The 18,970-nt window shown below is 42.6% G+C and overlaps 1 protein-coding gene across 3 annotated transcripts; it reads right to left on the bottom strand.

The window, feature by feature from the left end:
• Positions 1-53: 53 nt before the first annotated feature.
• GTF3C3 (general transcription factor IIIC subunit 3) lies at positions 54-18,958 on the bottom strand. Of its 3 annotated transcripts, XM_055717961.1 has the most exons (20): positions 18,825-18,939; positions 18,365-18,540; positions 17,678-17,774; positions 14,945-15,135; positions 14,401-14,524; positions 13,704-13,895; positions 13,275-13,440; positions 12,059-12,206; positions 10,271-10,343; positions 9,177-9,266; positions 8,002-8,105; positions 7,231-7,402; positions 6,583-6,785; positions 5,892-5,993; positions 4,844-4,979; positions 3,954-4,191; positions 3,436-3,626; positions 2,666-2,790; positions 1,718-1,870; positions 54-719 (listed from the first exon to the last, which is right to left on the bottom strand). In XM_055717961.1, exons 4-20 carry the CDS (start codon positions 15,083-15,085, stop codon positions 597-599), a joined length of 2,481 nt encoding a protein of 826 aa, XP_055573936.1. In that variant the 5' UTR covers positions 15,086-15,135; positions 17,678-17,774; positions 18,365-18,540; positions 18,825-18,939; the 3' UTR covers positions 54-596. The 3 variants fall into 3 exon arrangements, with proteins under 3 accessions (XP_055573936.1, XP_055573934.1, XP_055573935.1); XM_055717959.1 differs by lacking the exon at positions 18,365-18,540 and having other exon boundaries at positions 18,825-18,958; XM_055717960.1 differs by lacking the exon at positions 18,365-18,540 and having other exon boundaries at positions 9,177-9,263; positions 18,825-18,958.
• Positions 18,959-18,970: the final 12 nt, after the last annotated feature.

Here is an 18,970-nt window from a genome sequence, read left to right as displayed (position 1 = left end):
CTGTAAGGTGTTCAGTAGGCTGTATGTTTGCTGAGAATAAGTAAATGTTATCGTTAACCTCAGAATTTTTATTAACAAGTCCAGAAGAACAAAGGTCACATTGATTTCAGTAAAACAGGAATCAATCTCCTTCAAACAGACCAGCTGCTAGGAATACAAACTCCTAGAAAATTCTGAACACTTTAAATATCTCAAAACACCAAGTTCTCCCTCCTCTAGGGATCAGTATGTGCCTATTTCTTCTACATTATAGTAATTTAATGCTGCACATGACAAAACCCCCATCACCAGTGAATACGGCTTCTGTTTTCACTGGTGGATTCTATGTGCCAGCCTGAAGGTCCGATCAGAGAGCAAGGCATCAGAGGAGAGGCGCTACTAACAGCCACGCTTGAGCACGTCAGCGCGGCGCAGTTTCCATCCGTATGCGATACGGCCCAGTGGCAGAGGCAGAAACAGTCCATAAAGCTGCATACAGCATCAGCCATGTCTCTGACCGCCCTCGGGGAAAGCTCTGCCTAGAAAAAAGCTTCCCCAGCATCGCATAATGCTAAGGTTAATACACAGAGTATCGATCCCACCTGCCACAAACCTCATCACACGACCGCATAGGTATAAAGCATCTTTTGAGCCATTCTGGTATTTCCACTGCTCTGATAAATAAGCGACAAGTTAAAGGCAGTATCTCTTCTCAAGTCTGTCTGATCGGTTTCTATTCCCTGTAAAAATAATTATGAAGAAATATACCTTGTTAGTAATGATTAGAAAAGTTACCTATATGCAAAAGTAGTGTAAAACTTGCAACACGAGTAGAAATCAAATGGGATCGTTTCAATGATTCTAGTTCTCGGTGGAAACCAGTGGAATCAAATCACACATTCATGGTTTGTACAGGCTTCCAGCTGTACAGAAACGGAAGCGGTATTCCCTGTGCCCTCCCTCTTTAACGAGTTCCCACATGTTAATCACAAGAGTTCTATAATTACATACTCAAAATGTTAGCTGCAGATTAGGTAGCCAGCTCGCCAGACAGGAAAGTACCAGGTTCACTGTCTCTGCAGGCCAAGTGTGCGTTTGTCCCGCCAGGACCTGCGTGCTGCCTGCATCCCTCCCGCAGCCACGCGGCTGCTGCTCCAGCCCCGCCGCGCTGCCCTGCTCCCACGCCTCTGACACACCGACCCTTCCCGCTGCCCGCGCGCGCTCGGCATTCCCCTGCCCACCCACCCCAGCACGAGGCAAAGACCCTCCCTGGGACCGGCCTTGTAAACCTGTGATACGCCAGCCGGGGTGATCCCACAGCGACCAGCTGGAGCCAAGCCAGGCTCAGGCGCCTTCGGGCCCCCTTCGTACCGCTTCGTGCTGCTCCAGCACGCTGTCTTACAGCGCAGGCGAGGGCGCAGAACTCCCAGTTATTATTTATGGCATGTGATATAGACGAAGTTCAGCTACTTAACGCAGGTAAAAAGTTGTTGAGCAACCCTTTTTGCTGCTACTTCAGCCTATTAGTAAATCCTTCACAACTCATAAACCTCTGAAATCAACACATGCTTGAACACATTACCAGGTGACATCAGGCTGGGGCTTCCAGGGACAAGGGATTACAATACAAATTAAGGGAAACTCAACTACGCAAGTTTTATGCACCTATTTTAACTGTAGCTGAGAAATGATTAACATTGACCTGACTTTATTCTCTGCACGTACAAAGATACGGTACCTCTAAGGTGAGAGGAGGAAGTTCAAGTGCTTTTTGGTAGTAATGGATGGCCAGGTGCAGCAATCCCAGCTGGTGAAGGCCACGGCCAAGGTTGTAGAAAGACTCTTGACAGGGTCCACGCAGGTCCAAGTACCGGTGAAGGAAGGAGAATCCCTGCACACATGTTACAGGCATTTGTGAATGTTCCCTTTGAGAAGACAGCAGTGAAGTCTGCCAGAGAACGGCTGTTCAAATGTATCTGTTCACGCTTTTGACCTGTGCTTCCCCACAAAACCATGTGCAAGGGGGAGGCCAAAAGTCAGTCACATGTGATTGCTGAGACCATAAAAACCGCTCTGTCAGTCTCACTGCCATGGGCAACAGCCGGGAGATCTTTTGTAAGTAACTGAACACACAGGTATTTAGTATAGTGCCTGACAGCACTAGCTAGCTGGCTAAACGTGTACGTATGCATGTGGGTGTTTACGTACTCCACACACAGATATGGCTGGGTCATGTTCAGAGGAGCCAACCACCTTAAAAAACATGCAGCCAAAGGACTGGCTAGAGCAAGATCTTATTTTATCTCTAAAAAGTCTTTAAAAGCTAACTCTCCCCCACTTGCCTCTCCAGGGCAAGAAGGAAAATTTGGAAGAAAATCCAGAATGCAGCCACCAAAGCTGAAATTAGTAACATTTTCAAACACAGCTGGCAGCTGCTCGCATCTATGCCAGCAATCACTGCGCGCACAGCACAGCAGGCTGTGTGTAACTAAAAGGAGAGGAGACTCAGATGGGTATAACTAGAGTTCAAAAGCATAACTCGCCTGGGCTCATGTTTCACCACTTCCCTCTTTTGAAACATCACATTAATTATGAAAAGCTATTTTAACAGACTGTGTTGTAGCCAAAACTGTGCAAGATACAAAGCCAGGAAACAGTTTAGGTAAAGCTAATGACACTAACTCACCTGCACGAGAAGAGCGTGCCTCTTCAACACGTATTTCTGAGAAGCCATGTGGATGAACGTCAAGCCAATACAAAGGCTGTACAGAGGTTCATCTGGGTTTGCACGAAAGGCTTGCACATACTGTCCTAAAAAGCAAATAATTGTGTGTTGTGAAAAGCATTCCTTAAGAATTTAAGGGTAAAAAAAGCAAATATTCAAATTAGAAGTGTGAACTGAAAGAAATGGCTTAATAGATCTACATCAAAATACACGACGAAAAAAACCTGAAAGAAAATTCTACGTTTTCGGCCTTCTTTGGATTCCGAAGGAAGAATACAGACTGGGATGTAAAAATGTAAACAGAAACCAACCAGTCTCAGAGGGCAAACACGGTCCTTGCTGGGATTTATATCCTGGAGGCCACACATCTTAAGTGTGACACGTGGAGGGCTTGACTGAAAGCAGTAGGCTTACTTCAAAGGCCTGCTTGAAATGTCCAGCCAACTTTATTTGCTGTGTAAATTGGTCTGCTTCTGTCCTCGTGCTTTATTATCATTAGCCTTCAATTGTCTTTGCAAGTTAGTTACATTTGCAATGTGTGCTGAACTTGAAACATGCCAGCTTATTTTTTATTAGCAATGCTTTGATTTGTGTACAAAATAATTAAAGCACCAGACCAACACTGCAAAGCCACCTAATTTTCTAATATATGAAAAAAATGGCTGTAATAAATTTTTCTCAGAAAAAACACATCACTTGTTGTATTAATATTAGAACATTTATGGTATTACCAAGAGCATGTTTGAAACTGCCAGATACAAACGCGTTATGCCCGTTTAGGACACACAGGGCGTGATTATCGGGATTTTTCAGCATCAAGCGGAGACAAAAGCGATGGTGACGGACATCCTGAGATTGCATAGTGACTTGATTGAAGATGTTCCATAGCTGAGGTTTATTGACATTTTCCATTACCATGATTCTACAGAATGAAAGGTATATCAGAAATCAGTAAACACTGTACCTGCAATAAAACCTCCACAGTTTAGGACACTCAAAGAGCAGGTCATGACTGAGGCAAAGCCCAGAGTGAAAGACAGAACCAACGGTTCTGGGCAAACCTACCAGCCCACGGCAGGGTGCCCTTGTGGAGCTGTCAGAAAGCTCCTGTAGCTGCAGCAGCCTCCTCTGCTTTAGCAGAAGCTGGAAGGCACCCGCCTGCCTCCTGCAGCTGTATCTGCAGCGGCACGACTACAGCCCCAGTGGAAGCAATAACAGAAGCGACTGCTCTACCTCCTCAGCACCCCACCTGATATAGTTGTACGCTTTTCTGAAGTTCTTGTCCAGAATCGCAGCAGAGAGCCCAAAGTATTCCAGCTCCTTGCGCTTTTGTCTGTCATCATAAAATGAGTAATATTCCAACGAGGAATCCACTAGTAGCTCTGCCTCCTTGTACCGGGAGAGGTCACACAAGGAATATATAGCTTTCAGGAGGAGGTTCCACCAGTCATCTTTTGTCAGGACACTTGTGAGAACAGCAAAAATTGCTAAAAATATTGAAGTCAGTAAGCTGAGAAAATTAAAACCAGAGCTAAACTAATAAAAAAAAAAAAGGGGGGGTATGTACATCAAACTGATCTTTTCAAGAACATTAACAGGTAAAATAAAGATTAAACGTTTACTTTTTTCAGTTGGAGTGCAGTTTGTAGAACGCCAGCAAAAAAACACAAGTCAAAACTTGGGAACAAATGGCAAGAAATACACACAGTTCAAGTTATAAACCTACTACATAAATGCATCGAAATCACTCTTCCTAATCTACCAAATGGTGCTTAAGAATGTGTAGCCTGGTTCAACCCAGTCCAGGCCAGTTAAAAAAGTCACAGCACTTTTACAACGTGTATTTCATCACATTCTAGATTTGCAGGAACTATATTAGCACTGGGGAGAAAGCTGGACTACACGCTCTCTAGAGATCCTTCTCAGTTTGAGTTACTCTGTAATCTTACTAATTCTCTCCAAATGGGGATTGGTCCCTTAAGTTATGTTATCTTCAGTTTTGCTGCCTTCTGTGCCCTAGCAATAAAGCAATGTCAACACGAACTGCATGGCCTTAGCGTGCAAAATAGTCGCGCTCATCTCGTTTTTCAGAACTAAGGAGCTCGTCTTGTTGCTTCATTTTTAATAAATATTTGTTACCTTTCGCATCGCAATTTGCTGTCTCTTGGTCGTCATTGTCAGAAATTTTATCCCTTGACACCTTAATAAGATAGAGGTGCCTCTCTCCAGATTTGGAACTAGATATCAAACACACCTGAGCTCTGCTCATTGCTACCTAGAAACAAATTCAAGGGCAGCATTTCAGATTACATTAATACATCCTACGACAAAGGCAGCTCTGTGGCCAACCCAACTTGCTCACATCACATGCCAGAACAGTCTGCAGCTCAGAAACGCTGCAACTGAGCACGATCATGCCAGAGAACATTCCCAAGAGGGAATGTATTATCTCTGCATCGTCTCACGCTCCAGCGCGAGCTGGGCTATGCAAAAGATGCAAACTCTTCAAATGACTTAAAAGACTTCTCCTGGGGTTGGAACATCCCCATACATACTGAAATCAAAACTATTTGCCGAGGCACGACAAGAGCAGTGCCTTTCTGTATCTCTTCCAGAAATACATGGCTCATCAGCCATTCAGCCAGTGCAAGGCAGGAGTAACGGCTCTGACCAGATGGATAAAACTAAGGTCTAAATATTCCCCTCCCTCACTCCCTATCTAAAACAAACAAAAACCAATTAACACAAAACTACCACCACTGTATTTACTGGCTAAACAAATTCTTTTTCCATTATTTTACCACAAGAAAATATAAAAAAAAAACCTTCTAAGAAATTAAAAAGAAAACTGTTGAAACAGAAGCCAGCATCCACACTTCAAGAAAGCACTCTGCTGACGGCTAAAAAGGTTAAGAAGCAGCTTTGGTATTCAGTGCGTTCTATGTACACCGAGAAATGCGGAGGTGAAGTCACTGTATTAAGAATTATAAACACAAGTGGTCCTCGGTTCTGAACACAACAGGGAGGAACACCAGCGTTACAGGCTCCCTGCAAGATTATTACCTGACAAAATTATGAAACCATTTGCATATCAAAACCACTAGCTTTCCTCCCGAGTTTGTCACTTGTCTTAACCCAACTCATAGCTATCCAATTTCTTCAAGCGTAGCTGGGAAGACTGCCTTACCTTCAGCAGCATTGCCAGCATCGTAAGTAACGTGTCTATGTAACCATACATTTTGCCTTGGGAATACAGCAGCGTCGAACGATGGAGGAGCAGCTTTAATTCCTGGATAATATTGAACATTATTATTCAACCTCTTACACAGAGTGAGTTTGCAAAACAAACCATTTTGACTCAAGACAGTATTAATAGGATTGTAAAAGCTTCTAGAAAGCTGTAAGAATCTTAGCAGCACCAGGTAAGATCTCCCTCAACTGCCCTGCAGCAGTTGCTGTTTCAGGTTCTTGAATTTCAGAGAATTCCGGCACAACTCTTACCTACAGCGAAGGTGTTGCTGGAGAGGGGATAGAGGACCTTCGCTACGCCACCAGTGACCATCAACAGGGGCCAAACGAAGTAGCTTGTACGTACCAACAGCTGACCAACGCGATGCGAAGTGACTGGCGTCACAACTGGTTCTCAGCACCGACACAAAGGGATCAGGTGGGACGGGGGAAACGCTGACGAAATGGTCAGGGAGAAAAAGCCACGAGGACTCACCCCCGATACCCTGCAAGAACCTCACTGTGCTCTGAAGGCTCACCATCCTGTAGGCAAGTCTCAACCCCGGTCCTATATAGCTGACACCTTTGAGCACTGCCATGGTTTAGCAGAACAGCACAGCCTGAGCTGGCAGCACAGAACCTTTACCCACCTGCTGGGCGGCGTTGGCATCCTGAGCCAGCGTGTCTGGATCATACATGGGCTCCAGAGCCTCCAGAGCTTTCTCAGGCCGGCCCAGCTGCTGCTGAAGTGTTGAAAGTGAGATTCTCGCATCCAGATGCAATGGAGCAAGATCAACAACTTTGGCATAGCTCTCTGCGGCACGCTCCATGTGTCCCAAGGCCTTCAAGCACTCTAGAAATACCATAAACACCACAATACACTTACACGGCGGGAAGAGATGACTTCAAAGCTTGCAAAATAGTTAACATGATTTTCAGATACTTCTTCAGTTAAAACCCCACAAAACACGTATTAATAAAGTGAAAACATTCAGAAATATGCAGAGGCATTCGCAGCTTCACTTAAAACATCATCAACTGACACAGGATGGAATGCAGAACAGATGCTGTTTCATTTACATGAAAATAAAGTATTTTTAGCTGAAGTAAATTTCAATCTACATGAAGAACACAAAAATGCTCCATGACAGGGTTGTCACAGTAAACTCCAATTACAGTTTTGCAAATACCAATTATCATTCCACATGTGAATCTAAAACTCCTGCGATCTTAGGTAAGGGCCCCTGGAAACGCTCAGGGTTGTATTCCCAGCTCTCAGCAGTCCTGCTCCTCCTCACCTGCGTGCCGAAGCCAGACAACAGCCAAGTTGTACCGTTCCGAACAGACAAGGGAACTCAAGAGAGGCAGTGCCGAGTTGTATTCCCCAACATCCAGAAACGCCTCTGCGACGTCCAAATACAAGTCACCCATTTCTTCTGGATTTTGTTCCACCAGAGTGGTCAGAAGAGGCTTTAAAAAACCCACACAAAACACTAACAGCACAAATAACCAACGAGAACATTTCTTCAAGGTACGGTTATTGGAAGCTTACATTTTTATGCTATGATTTTTAGTCTATCTGCATTCTGAACCACATCTCCTTTATTTAAATGTTAGTTTAAAAGTGAAAAATAAAGATCTGAATTTCAGAATACCTGAAAAAGCCACACTTTTCTATTCTAGACATTTCACATCCATACATTTCACATCCAGTGGGTGAAAGTTCCCACCAGTAAGGAGTGCTCTTTATGAAAGAACAGTCTTCTCATTTAGTAGGGCTTTAAAACAAAGCAAAGATGTGTTCCTTAGTGTTCAACAGCTTTGCAATGCGGTCCTGGGCCTGTCACAGCACCCAGGCTGCGAGTTACTGGGCTTTCGTAATACTTCCACTGGAGGCATAACTGATAAGAACAAAAATAGTATTTCTACTGTTAGAGGTTTGCTAGGTTTCTTTCTTGGAGAATTGCTGCAGCGTTCTCAATGACCTCAGTCATACGAAGACAGGAAAAATTACTTGCTTTGGTGATTTATTAAAACATCCCCCAACTTCCAAGTTGGTTTCTACGTACATTGAGTGGCTCTAGGATGTTCAAGTGAACCAAGCACACCATCAGCTTGACTGTGATGTCTATGGGGACGCCCTCAGGGATGCAGCAGCTGACCTTCTCCACAGCTGTGAGAAAATAAGGAATTTCTTTCTCAATGCATAGGCCTTAATAAGCACTTCACAAGCTACACATCCCCTCCAGGCCATGCTCAGCTCCACTGAAGAAAAAACATTCTCACTGACTCTAGCAAATGTCAGTGTAGGCCTGGCCTCTCTCCTTTTATACCTTTCCTGACAGTTGGAACAACTTTTTCCTGCTGTCTCTGATTCTACTAATATCATGTGAAGTATCAAGTGCTATCATTGTCCACTGATTCCAACGGCAGGGTGTCGCAGGATGTGCTTACACCTTTGCCCTCTTAAGATGTCCTTGCTTCATAAAGCTTTCCTTTAGCAATCTGTGCACCTGTACCCTTTTCTCCCTGCTTTTTGAAGGAAATACCCTGTATTAAGGTATTTGTTCTTATTAAGCTAAGTCCTGTGTAGCAGGGATCTGGCTGTATACAGTGGAAAACGCTGTTAAGTACAGAACCCTACGCAACACAGAATGCAATCTGATGAGAAGGCAAAGATGAGACCAAGCAGTTACCCACGACAACGCCAGCACGTTTCGGGTCACATAGTAAAACTCCATTATCAGATTTCTTTCACATGCAGTCGTGACACCTCCTTAACTTCCCTGTTTAAGTTCTCCTTCATCTTCATTCTTATACCAGACATTCAAAGGATGACTGCTATGACCTGAAAAAACTGATTTCTGACATAAGGCTTCCCTATTACTTCTATACCCCCATCTAACTACTGCAAAGCACAAAGTGCAGATTCATTTGTCATTTCTCTGAACATCTTAATACCCAGCATGACAGTAACTATTCACCTACTGATACATTCTTACAAAATTAAAGATTTTCTTTTCAAAGTGGGTAGGCCCTGGGAGAATGCTTTTGGCTTTGGTGGCTGGCTGGGTCAGAAGTAAGTTCTAACTCAGGAAGACAGTACACAGGAAACCTTTTCTGGATGAAGCCCTATTTCTCTGCTGTTAGAAGTCTTTCACTGTTTTTATATGGTTGCAACCAGGCTCCTGAGCGTATAATCAGTTTGCAGACATGTACGCAATTAAAAAATTAAATTACTTACCTGCAGCACTGGATTCTGCAACTGGATGACTCTGGTCGTCAGCCACTGCCTCCTGGTTTTCCTGAGTTTCTCCCACTGCCCCTGCATCTTCTTAAAAAGATGAGCAGATTACCCTAGAAGCACCAGCTAAGCCAGAAGTCACTTCCTTTTGAATCCATAATCAATTGGTAGCTTACTCTGAGAAGCAGATCTTTTTTTTTTTTTTTTTTTTTTTGGAAGGACAGCAGAGCAGGAAGCAGTCAAGAAAGGTATAAAGCGGCTGAGGGCGAGGGACCAAGCAAGGAGGGTACTTTAGAAGCTTTGTCTTAACCAACTGCATACCACAGGTAACTCGGCAATGCTGTGCTACAATTCCTAGACTCATTATAGTCTTCTTATAAATTACCTGTTAGAAGTCTCTATCAGGACAGCTGTTCATTGATCAAGTGTATTTTGACCTGGTCCATTAAAGCAAAAAGCCCACAGACGGAGTTTACACCTACATTGCATTTGGACCGGATTGCTGAACCAACCAACTGGTTTAATTGTAGAACAGATGCCTGCTTATGGAGTTGGCACGCCGCGATCGCTCTACAGCCCAACATTTTCAAACGTAAGCAATGACTTGCACAGAGCAGGTTTCTCAAAGACAACATACTTCATTCAACTACAAGCTAACATCCCTACATTTGTATATACCAAAACATTTAAATGCTTAACAGAAGTAGGGTTTGTGAATATTAGTCTCAGGTCAAAGATTGATACTCTTGAGTATAGATGCCACTAAGCTCATCCAATTTTTTTCAGAAGCTATTTAGCTGGCAGAAATAACTGGTCTGATGTGAACACTCAGAGGAATGTTCAGCGCTTTAAAAGGCCTCCAGTTGCCTGGAGAGCAGTCCTTGTCCTTAATGAGTCAGCAGGGCTAACTGGACATCAGGCTTAACTCCTCACAGAAAGCTGAGGTCATGCCATGTAATGCATTAAAAACACTGAAAAGTTTCAAAAGAGAAAACATGCATCAAAATATACTCAGGAGTTGAAAAGGTAATGGAAAGAAAGATGCCCTAGTAGATGAACAGCAGGGTCATACTAACCACTTGTTAGCTACTTACCTTTTCTCTCCTCTGTCGGACTTTTTTCCGATACTTTCTTTTCAAGTACAATTCCTGCAAAATCTGTAATAACCTAAAACAGACAAGTAATTTGGATCACTTTAATGATTTAAAGGATGTATGGAGTAACCAGCTCACATGGCAGTTGTTCTGGACATCGCAAAAGTTATAAAGCTGCATTCATTTCACATGGGGTTAAGTTGACCAGTACTGAGTCTGATCACCTTACATCTGTCTGTTATTTCTGGACTACTTAAGATGATCCAATCAGCATCTTTTTAGCAAATACAACAGTTACTTTCATCACAACTAGAAAAGGTTTTAACCTTTAGAGCTACTTTTAATGCCTTTGGAAGATGGAAAAAGAAAGCAAAGCACTGAGTAAATAGCTCAGCTCTCCACGGATTCCTCAGCCTAACACCCTGCAAGGAATCCGTAGGTCTGCCTCAGTTAAAAAGGAATAACTGAATAAAATTCACAGCTACGTACAGACATTTTACAACAGCCCTGGTCATGCACATCATGACCTCAATAAAATCGGTACAATTCAATAAAACAACTAATTAAAAAAAAAATTGAAATCAAAGACACACAGTTCAAGACATTCACTTGCCAACAGGGAGCTGTGAGAGGGGGAACGCACAAGTGTAAAGGACCATTGTCTGCGACCCTATGCCGTTTGGTATTTTGTCCATGAATTTAAAAGTATTTCAGTCATTACTGTTGCCAAAACAAGAGTGATAAACGCAGAGTACATGGCCATTAGAGGAACATCCCAGACGGGTGTATTCAGGTATATTTTTTAAAGGCTCAGTTTACCAGCTCAAATGCAATTTCAGCTTTCCAAGAACAAGAAACACCATCACAGGAACAGACCTGAGGAGAACCATCAAGCAGAAACAGGGGAGCAGTTCTGCAGCTGAGGACTGTATTACTAAATCTGGCAGCTAAATGCTGGGTACATAAAATTGACTGTTTGATTTTTAAAACAGGAAGAAGTACAGAGAAGGGTCAGAGGAGTTGTCTGCAGGCTCATGATGCTTTGCACTGATAGACAGTGAGCTAAATAAAATCTTGGCGGGGGGAAAGGAGATCGTTTAACATCAGAAAATGAGAAGGTTAACATGGAGAAAGTCCCTACTAATGGTGTCTCTTCAATCTACCTTGGAAAGGATAACAACGGCCCAATACTAAAGTCTTTCCTCTCAAAGCCAGACCAAATCATCTCAGAAACAGGCCTCAAAAGTGAAGGTTAACACCCCCAGAATAAACTGAAAGCAGATATGCTATCTTCTCCAATTCCTAATCCTTTAGAGTCAAGACATATCGCCTTTCTGGAATGCATGCTTGATGCTTAACCCATGAACTCTTAGCCATAACACGGGTATGCCAGATAAAGCACAACGGTCTGCATTTGAACCATGAGGCCATTCTGTGTCGCCCTTTTAACCTTCAGCTTAAGGAACACCCTTTGCTGGTAGCACTCACAAAACCAGATCGTGGTCCTCTCTGGCTACTAAGATTAGAGCAATTGTAGAGAAGGAAAGGAAGGGTCCCCAGATTTTAAACCTGTAACAGCATACAAGTCTGTCAGCCCCCAGGTTCTTAAATCAAGCTGTTAACTTCAATGCTAAGTACTACAGAACTAAGAGCAAGCAACCTGTACCTGATCAGCTCTACCACTATAGAAACATGACCATATTTAAGCACTACAGGAACATAAACTGCACATCCTGGCTTGTAAAGAGGTGCCGAACACGATACAGAAATGCATTTAATTCTCCATACCGCCAATGCTTTGTCATACTGTTTGGAAGAAATACACAGTTCAGCTGCGATGTTAACATCTTCCATGGAGACAAGGCTCTGGTGTTTAGCAAAGGCTTCTTCTATTATCTCAATAGCAGAGGTTACATCATTTGCTTCGTAATAACTCCTACAAAACACAGGTATCAGACAATAAGTATTTGAGATAACTGACAATATGTACTTTGAACACTAGCGAAAGGATTTTCATATTTATTTTATTTTTGCCTATTAGCAAATACTTTCATTAGCAAGAGTAAGTCACAAAAGACAGTGAGAAAGGGGGTGCTTTTCCTTGCCTTACAACTGTTGACAATTTTTATGTATTTCAAAGAAATTTCAAAGAACTACCATGTTTTTTTTCCCCTGTGTTAGGACATTCCTGGAGTTCTCATCACAGTATCCCCAACCTGGAGCCAGGTGTCAATACTGTATCACATTAACCTAGTTTCAGGAAAACCTTCAACAACAACATTGTTACAATACACTGCCTTGCATTTTTTCGGTGCATTTCACAGCCACAAACATCAAAAGACTTAAAACTGCTCTGAAACAAGTCAACAACAGCTTACTACAAGTTATGTGTGAGAAAGCTGAGATACAAAGTAGTTAAACAACTTCCTAAAAACTACCATAAGAGAGCTACAGGCTTTAATCACCAGCCTTCCCTGCCTCAGGCAAGCGTCCATGACTTGATCTGCTCTCTTAAGCAGAAAAAGGGAGGCAGACTTCTACTGGCTCCAGAAACAAGTGACAAACGACATATAAATTACATTCTGCTGCCGATGGTTCCTATTGCAGATCGAATACTTTGTTTCATTCAGATTTGCTGGCAATAGGTTTCCAGGTCTCTAGTGATATTATATGGTTAAACATACTGCATTTGTATACAATTGTCCGCTGTAGGCATTTTTCCAATGCTCAGTGTTTGCATTTTATTCTCTTAGTGTAAAAGAATGGAACACTTCTAAGATGATGCATTGATCCTACCCAGGACAATTCCCACATGTCAGCCTTTGGTAACATCACAACAGCTGGGGGGTGCATGCCTGTGGGGGGGTCACTCCCACCAAAACCACCTGCATTCCTTGATTTCAGCTACATACCCAGCTTGAATCAGCTGCACAGGTTATTAATATCAGCTTTTGAGAAACCCTGGAAAACCAAATCGCAATATTTTTAACTTATTTTAACTTACTTTGCCATGTCTCTGGCCAACTGCATAAAGCGCTCTCCATCCGAGGGAGACAGGAGGTTCAAAATACGCCTGTAGCCATCCATGGCCAACTTATGTTCCCCCAGCTGCTCATACAGGCTCGACCTCTCCCACAGGTACCGCACATTGGTTGCATCGTATTTCAGAGCTACAAGAAAAAGTGTATTAGGAGCCTAGTTGAGGAAAAGGCAACAATGGATTTCACGCTTATTTCCCTGACTACGTGAATGTTAATGGACACGCACAAGGTTTCTCTAAGAACATGACATCCCGTATTACAGTCACTAATCTTTTACCAAAGTCCAGACAGAGGTACCAGAATCTCAGCAAACTAAAAAGCAGAAGAAAACAAAATGATTGCCATTAGCACCTAACATTTATTTTACATGATTAAAACAGATGCTACGCTACCTTTTGTGTAGCAAAAAACAGCCTGTTTGATATTGTCCTGTTCCAGTGACATTTCTGCTAGTCTAACCCATTCCTCAGTATCACTTGGATTTAAGTGAGCTGCAATCAGTTCAAACTGTAATGACTTCTCCATATCACCCTGGTCTTCATAGATCATGGCAAGAGTGGAAAACGGCTCATGAGCAAGAGGAGCTGTGCAAGACAAAAAAATGATTAAGAACTATTATTTTAAAACCACCTTGAAAAACAACTTGCTTTTCTGCAAAAACAGACAGCAGAATTATATGGAACACCACCATTGGTGTTTAAATTCAGAAAAAAACTTGCAGACAAGCTTCTAGTTCCTTTTTGTAAATTATTAAACAGCCTAACCGAATATAACAACAACCATTTACAAGCATTATCCTACACTGTAAGTTAGGCCAATGATCATACCCTGGTTCTACAAAGACAATAAAAGCAAACTGGATAAAGCTAAGCAAAGGCCAGGCCTCTGCAGAATTAGGGTGCTAGTTTCCTTTCATAAGCAAAACAATATAGGAAATGCACCATATATTCTTAATTCCACACTTCTTATACAGTGACTTTCCTTGTACAAGTATTTTTCATCATCAGTGAAGCCATACTGAGTTTTCTGATGCACCGTCGCAATTTCACCCCGCCCTTAGAGCCAAGAAGTTTTACCATTCTAGCCTACCTTGTCGAATGATTTCCATGCACATTAGAATAGCCTCCTCACGCTCTCCTCGAGCAAACCTGATATTGGCCTCTCCCATCAGACCTCTCAAAGCACGAGGAAGCTTGCTGCGAGGTCTTTTCTCCTAAAGGGAAAAGGGGTATTGTTTCTACCGAGGATTCAGCAGTGCCCAAATTCACGAGACATCAATCACACTTGTGTCTAACACAACCTAATAACAAGTTATTTAGTACTAACGATATTAAATGACTGACTGAAATGTTTGCTTATTTTCAGAACTGACACAGTAACTCAGATATGTAACACAAACATCATCCAGACACTAGAAAAACTCACTTCATTATTTCTGAAAGTTTTCAAACGGTACTCTACAGTAAATCTCAGAAAACCAAAGACAGGTGACACCACCATAAGCATTAGTATCCTACACAGAATTATTTTTCAGGCCAGGTTCTCAGCAAGTAGCTAAAAATCACATAAAGCGGCATTTATGCACTATGCTGCAGGAGATACAGGAAAGTTACGTGAAAGTTTAAATACTTGCTTTCATCATTTTCTTGGTCTCTCGATTAAGTACCATCTCCAATACAAAAACATCTCCAGCTGTGGGTTGCTCAGTGGTTTCTTCTTCCTCTTCTTCCTCTTCCTCTTCATCCTCGTCCTCATCATCATTTTCCCCAAGCATGGATGCAAAGACCCGATGAACAGATTTACTGACGCCATCTGAAGTTTCTCCTGGTTAAGAAAGAAGCCAGAAAGGTTTACGATATCATCAAGAGTACACGCTGCTTATCAGGACAAATGCAGAGAAAACCGCATTGTTCGTAATTAGTAGCCCACTTGAAACAGCTATTTGATATGAAAAAGGCCTGCAGAAATGCAGAAAAACTATTAACAACCTCTGGTTCTAAAACTCTGCGTGATTCATCACCAATGCTTAGCATACACCAACCTCTAACATTTCTTAGATATCTGAAATGAAAGCATGCAGGAACACACAGAATGAAGCAACAATTCAAGATTTTTCTCAATCCATACAAGAGAAGCATATTAAGCAATTTTCAGGCACTGAACTGGATGGATAGAATAAAGCTTTTCAGCTGAAGAGGCTAAGTGAGCAGACAATTATACCTAACGACAGTCCAGCACCCGACTTCTAGAAGTAATTTAAAACAAGATCTTGTAACCACTCTATCCATGACAAAAAGTACCTTTCAACGTGTGTAAATGCAAAATCCAGATTATTCACATTTCTCCAGAAAAAGAAATAATTTTTTTTTTAAAATAAGTATGAATATGATGCAATATATATCCAAAATAAATATGCTTAAAAAAAAAAACCAACAACCTCACATTTTTTAATTACAACTTTTCATTACTAAGTTAACCCAGGGTTATAACCTCCCACAAGTCTGTACCTATGCAAAATATCAAAACCTGTAGCATTTAAAAGTTTCAGCTGGGGGACTGGTGTCCCTGCCCATCACAGGGGGGCTGCGACTAGGTGATATTTAGGGTCCCTTCCAACCCAAACCATTCTATGATTCTAGGATTGGGCACCTAGAAGTTTGATAAAAGAATAACCACAATATCAGGTTGGGACTGAAAAATAAATCTATCATGTACTGCTCATAAACAAGAGGGAACTGGGTACCTCACCTGAGTTTATGGTTTCCTTTTGGGTTATTTTGATTCTAGATTGGATATTAAGTATCTAAAAATCAAGACTTTTCTTCCTCCCATCTAAAAAACCCTGATTATTGATTTTATTTCCCTTTTATTTCAGTCTTCTTGGCTGCAGGAATCATCTGAAGATTGAAGCAGATTAGCTCTGAAGATTCACATATCAAAAGTGGTTTTAACAATGACCTTTACCTAACATTTTTCTTCTGAATGTCTTAAGTCTAATAGCAGCTCTTAAAATAGCGATAAATATTACCAATGCTTCCTTGATTCTGAATGCTCTTGAGTCTTCCATGCTCTCCATAGTAGGAGCAGAAGTAACACTATCACACAAATCTATCAGGATACCTTTTTTTCTTAGATGATGGTGATGTGCAGACTGGGTGGAATACAGAACAGAAAAGAGCAGGCTGGAAGTATTTCAGAGACATCAGCAAAAAAAAGTGGTCAATAAGGAAGCACAGTTATCTGGCTCCAACCACACTTCAGTGTTCATTTTCTGTCCTTCTAGGATGAGGTCTAGCCATGCTTTCAAAATCAAGGCACCACTGGTGCACATTTTAAATGAGACAATTTCAGGCCTATTTTTGAAATTTAAGAAAAAGTCAACCAACCAACCAATCAACCAGAATGACAAGAATTTGCAGAAGAACTAACACAAAGAGATCAAAACCTGCACTTTACTATCTCACAGCACTGGCAATCCTACAAGAGTATGCCCTGACTGGCACATGGAGAGCATCTCTCTGAAGAGAAGGTGTCTGAAACAGACTGCAACACTAAATCCCAAGCTCAAATCCAGAACTTGAAGTGCGGGATCAACAGGCACTGACACAAACTAAAGAGAGAAGAGCTGCTCTGACCACTTCCTGCACGTCCTTTCACTATGTGAGAACCCCAAGGAAGTTACGCTTATTTTGCTAAGGCACCTAAGGAGATAGTACCATCCCAGTAACTGCGGGGGGTGTGTGTGTGTGTGTGTGTGTGTAGACTGGGACAGGGACGGATGACCTCAAAAACCAGCCAAGGAATCTGTAGCTAGGAACATCCAGCAGAAAATGACGATAAAGGCAGGCACTCCAAACAGACCAAAGAACAACTAAGCAGGAGAAAAAACACCAAAAAAAAAAAAAGAGAAAAAAAAACCCCTCTTGGTTTTAGCTATTTCACTTTAGATGACAATGGAAGAAAGCAACACTCATACTACAGCATTAAATATTCTGAAACGTTCGAGATAAACAAGAAAAAAGCCAAAACAAAACAGAGAGAAGAGTGAGACAAGTTAAAGACTCTGAATTATTTGTAACTTTAGAGAGGGTAAATTGAAGCCACATGTTAAGAAGCCAGGAGGGGGAAAATGGAATGTTTCCCAGAAAAAGACGGCCAACTGGCCAGCTCCAGTCCCTCAGAAACACTGAACAAAGTTAAACCCCTGGCTATGACTCAGAACATCCTACAAAGATAAACATTCTAACAATGTGCTTCAGTACCTGCAGGTTCAAAAGAAGCAGCCAGGTATTTAGAAAAACTCAGTTGTGAAAGAACAAACGCCTTCAATGACCTTTTAAATACAAATGATTATGTTAACATTTACCATCGGTTTCATCCTGACTTTGGGATTTCCCGGATGCTTTTCTGGATGAAGACGGAGCCTCTACATCTTCAGTGGCTTCCTCAGCATTTTCACCATCCTACACACGCCAACAATATTAGTTTGCAGCTTTATAGTATGATTCATTGGTACTTCCCCTAATATTTACAATTAGCATTTAGAACATGGGTTTCCAGCTCATGCATTGCTAGTGAATCAGGTGGAATAAGTACTGTATTTTTAAACCAACAAATCCCAGCATTAGCTGCTTTCAAGACATTCTTATCAATGTGAGGTGACTCCAGTGGTGACTGTTCACGTTACTTTTCACCAAAGATACTAACTAGTTCATTGCTTATTCGGCATTAGAGGGAGGCAAGATGATACAGCTGATTGATATTTCCTTTTGTGTTTTAAAAGGCTGGCTTCTAAAAGGATTTGTCAAGTATTGGTAACTTTTTTAAAATACAAACCAGCACTTGTTAATCTGGTATGAAGGTTGCCCTGGGATATCGCTCATCCCTCCATGACTGATTTCTGCTGGATTTGCTCTTTGAAGACCAGGAAATGCAGAAATTCAGCTGCATTTTCACATAAACTGCATTTTCATATAAAGATGGCAAAGTGAAAGGTAAATACAATGCTCCAGTCAAGCACACAGAATTACTCAGGATACCTCCATCTGCTTACTTTTGGACACAAAGCCGTGTCTCCCTGTATTTATTGCCGCCAAGAAGCCACAGTGATTACCAGACAGCTGAACTGGATCTCTTCCTTAGATCCCGCACACAAGATGGCAAGGGAGCAGCAGTAGCGTACGTGGGACTGATTTTAGATCAAAACCTGCTTCTGCTCACTGCTCTGGCCTGCAGAAGGCATTAACGATGGTGCCTGGGGAAAGCACCGCCAGCTTCTGCCAAGGGCAGGGCTGCAGGCCCCAGGGCTCCGCGCCGCCCGGCGGTGCCCGCTCCCCGCAGCGCCCGGCTCTGCCGGCACCTCGCCCGTTACGGTCAGACACACAGAATTTATACGCAGCACGGCGGGCACAGACTGCGGCCGAGGAGAGCGGCGCGGCCCGCAAGGCCAGGCAAGGCCCGCGGCTGCCACGGCGGGAGGGAGCGGGCGGGGGGGCCCGGGGGGACACACGCACCTTCTCGCGGCTCTTGCGTTCCTCTCGCCGCCGCTCGAACTCCTCGAAGGAGATCTTCCCCTCCAGGTACTCGATCAGCTCCGGGCTGAAGCCCGACATGGCGCTAGCACCGCCCCGCCGCCGCAGGGGAACACTTTTGAAGAGAG

The sequence above is a fragment of the Falco cherrug genome, chromosome 8 (genome assembly GCF_023634085.1).
Source record: "Falco cherrug isolate bFalChe1 chromosome 8, bFalChe1.pri, whole genome shotgun sequence".
Classification (NCBI taxonomy): domain Eukaryota; kingdom Metazoa; phylum Chordata; class Aves; order Falconiformes; family Falconidae; genus Falco; species Falco cherrug.
This window is presented reverse-complemented; position numbering and strand designations above follow the sequence as displayed.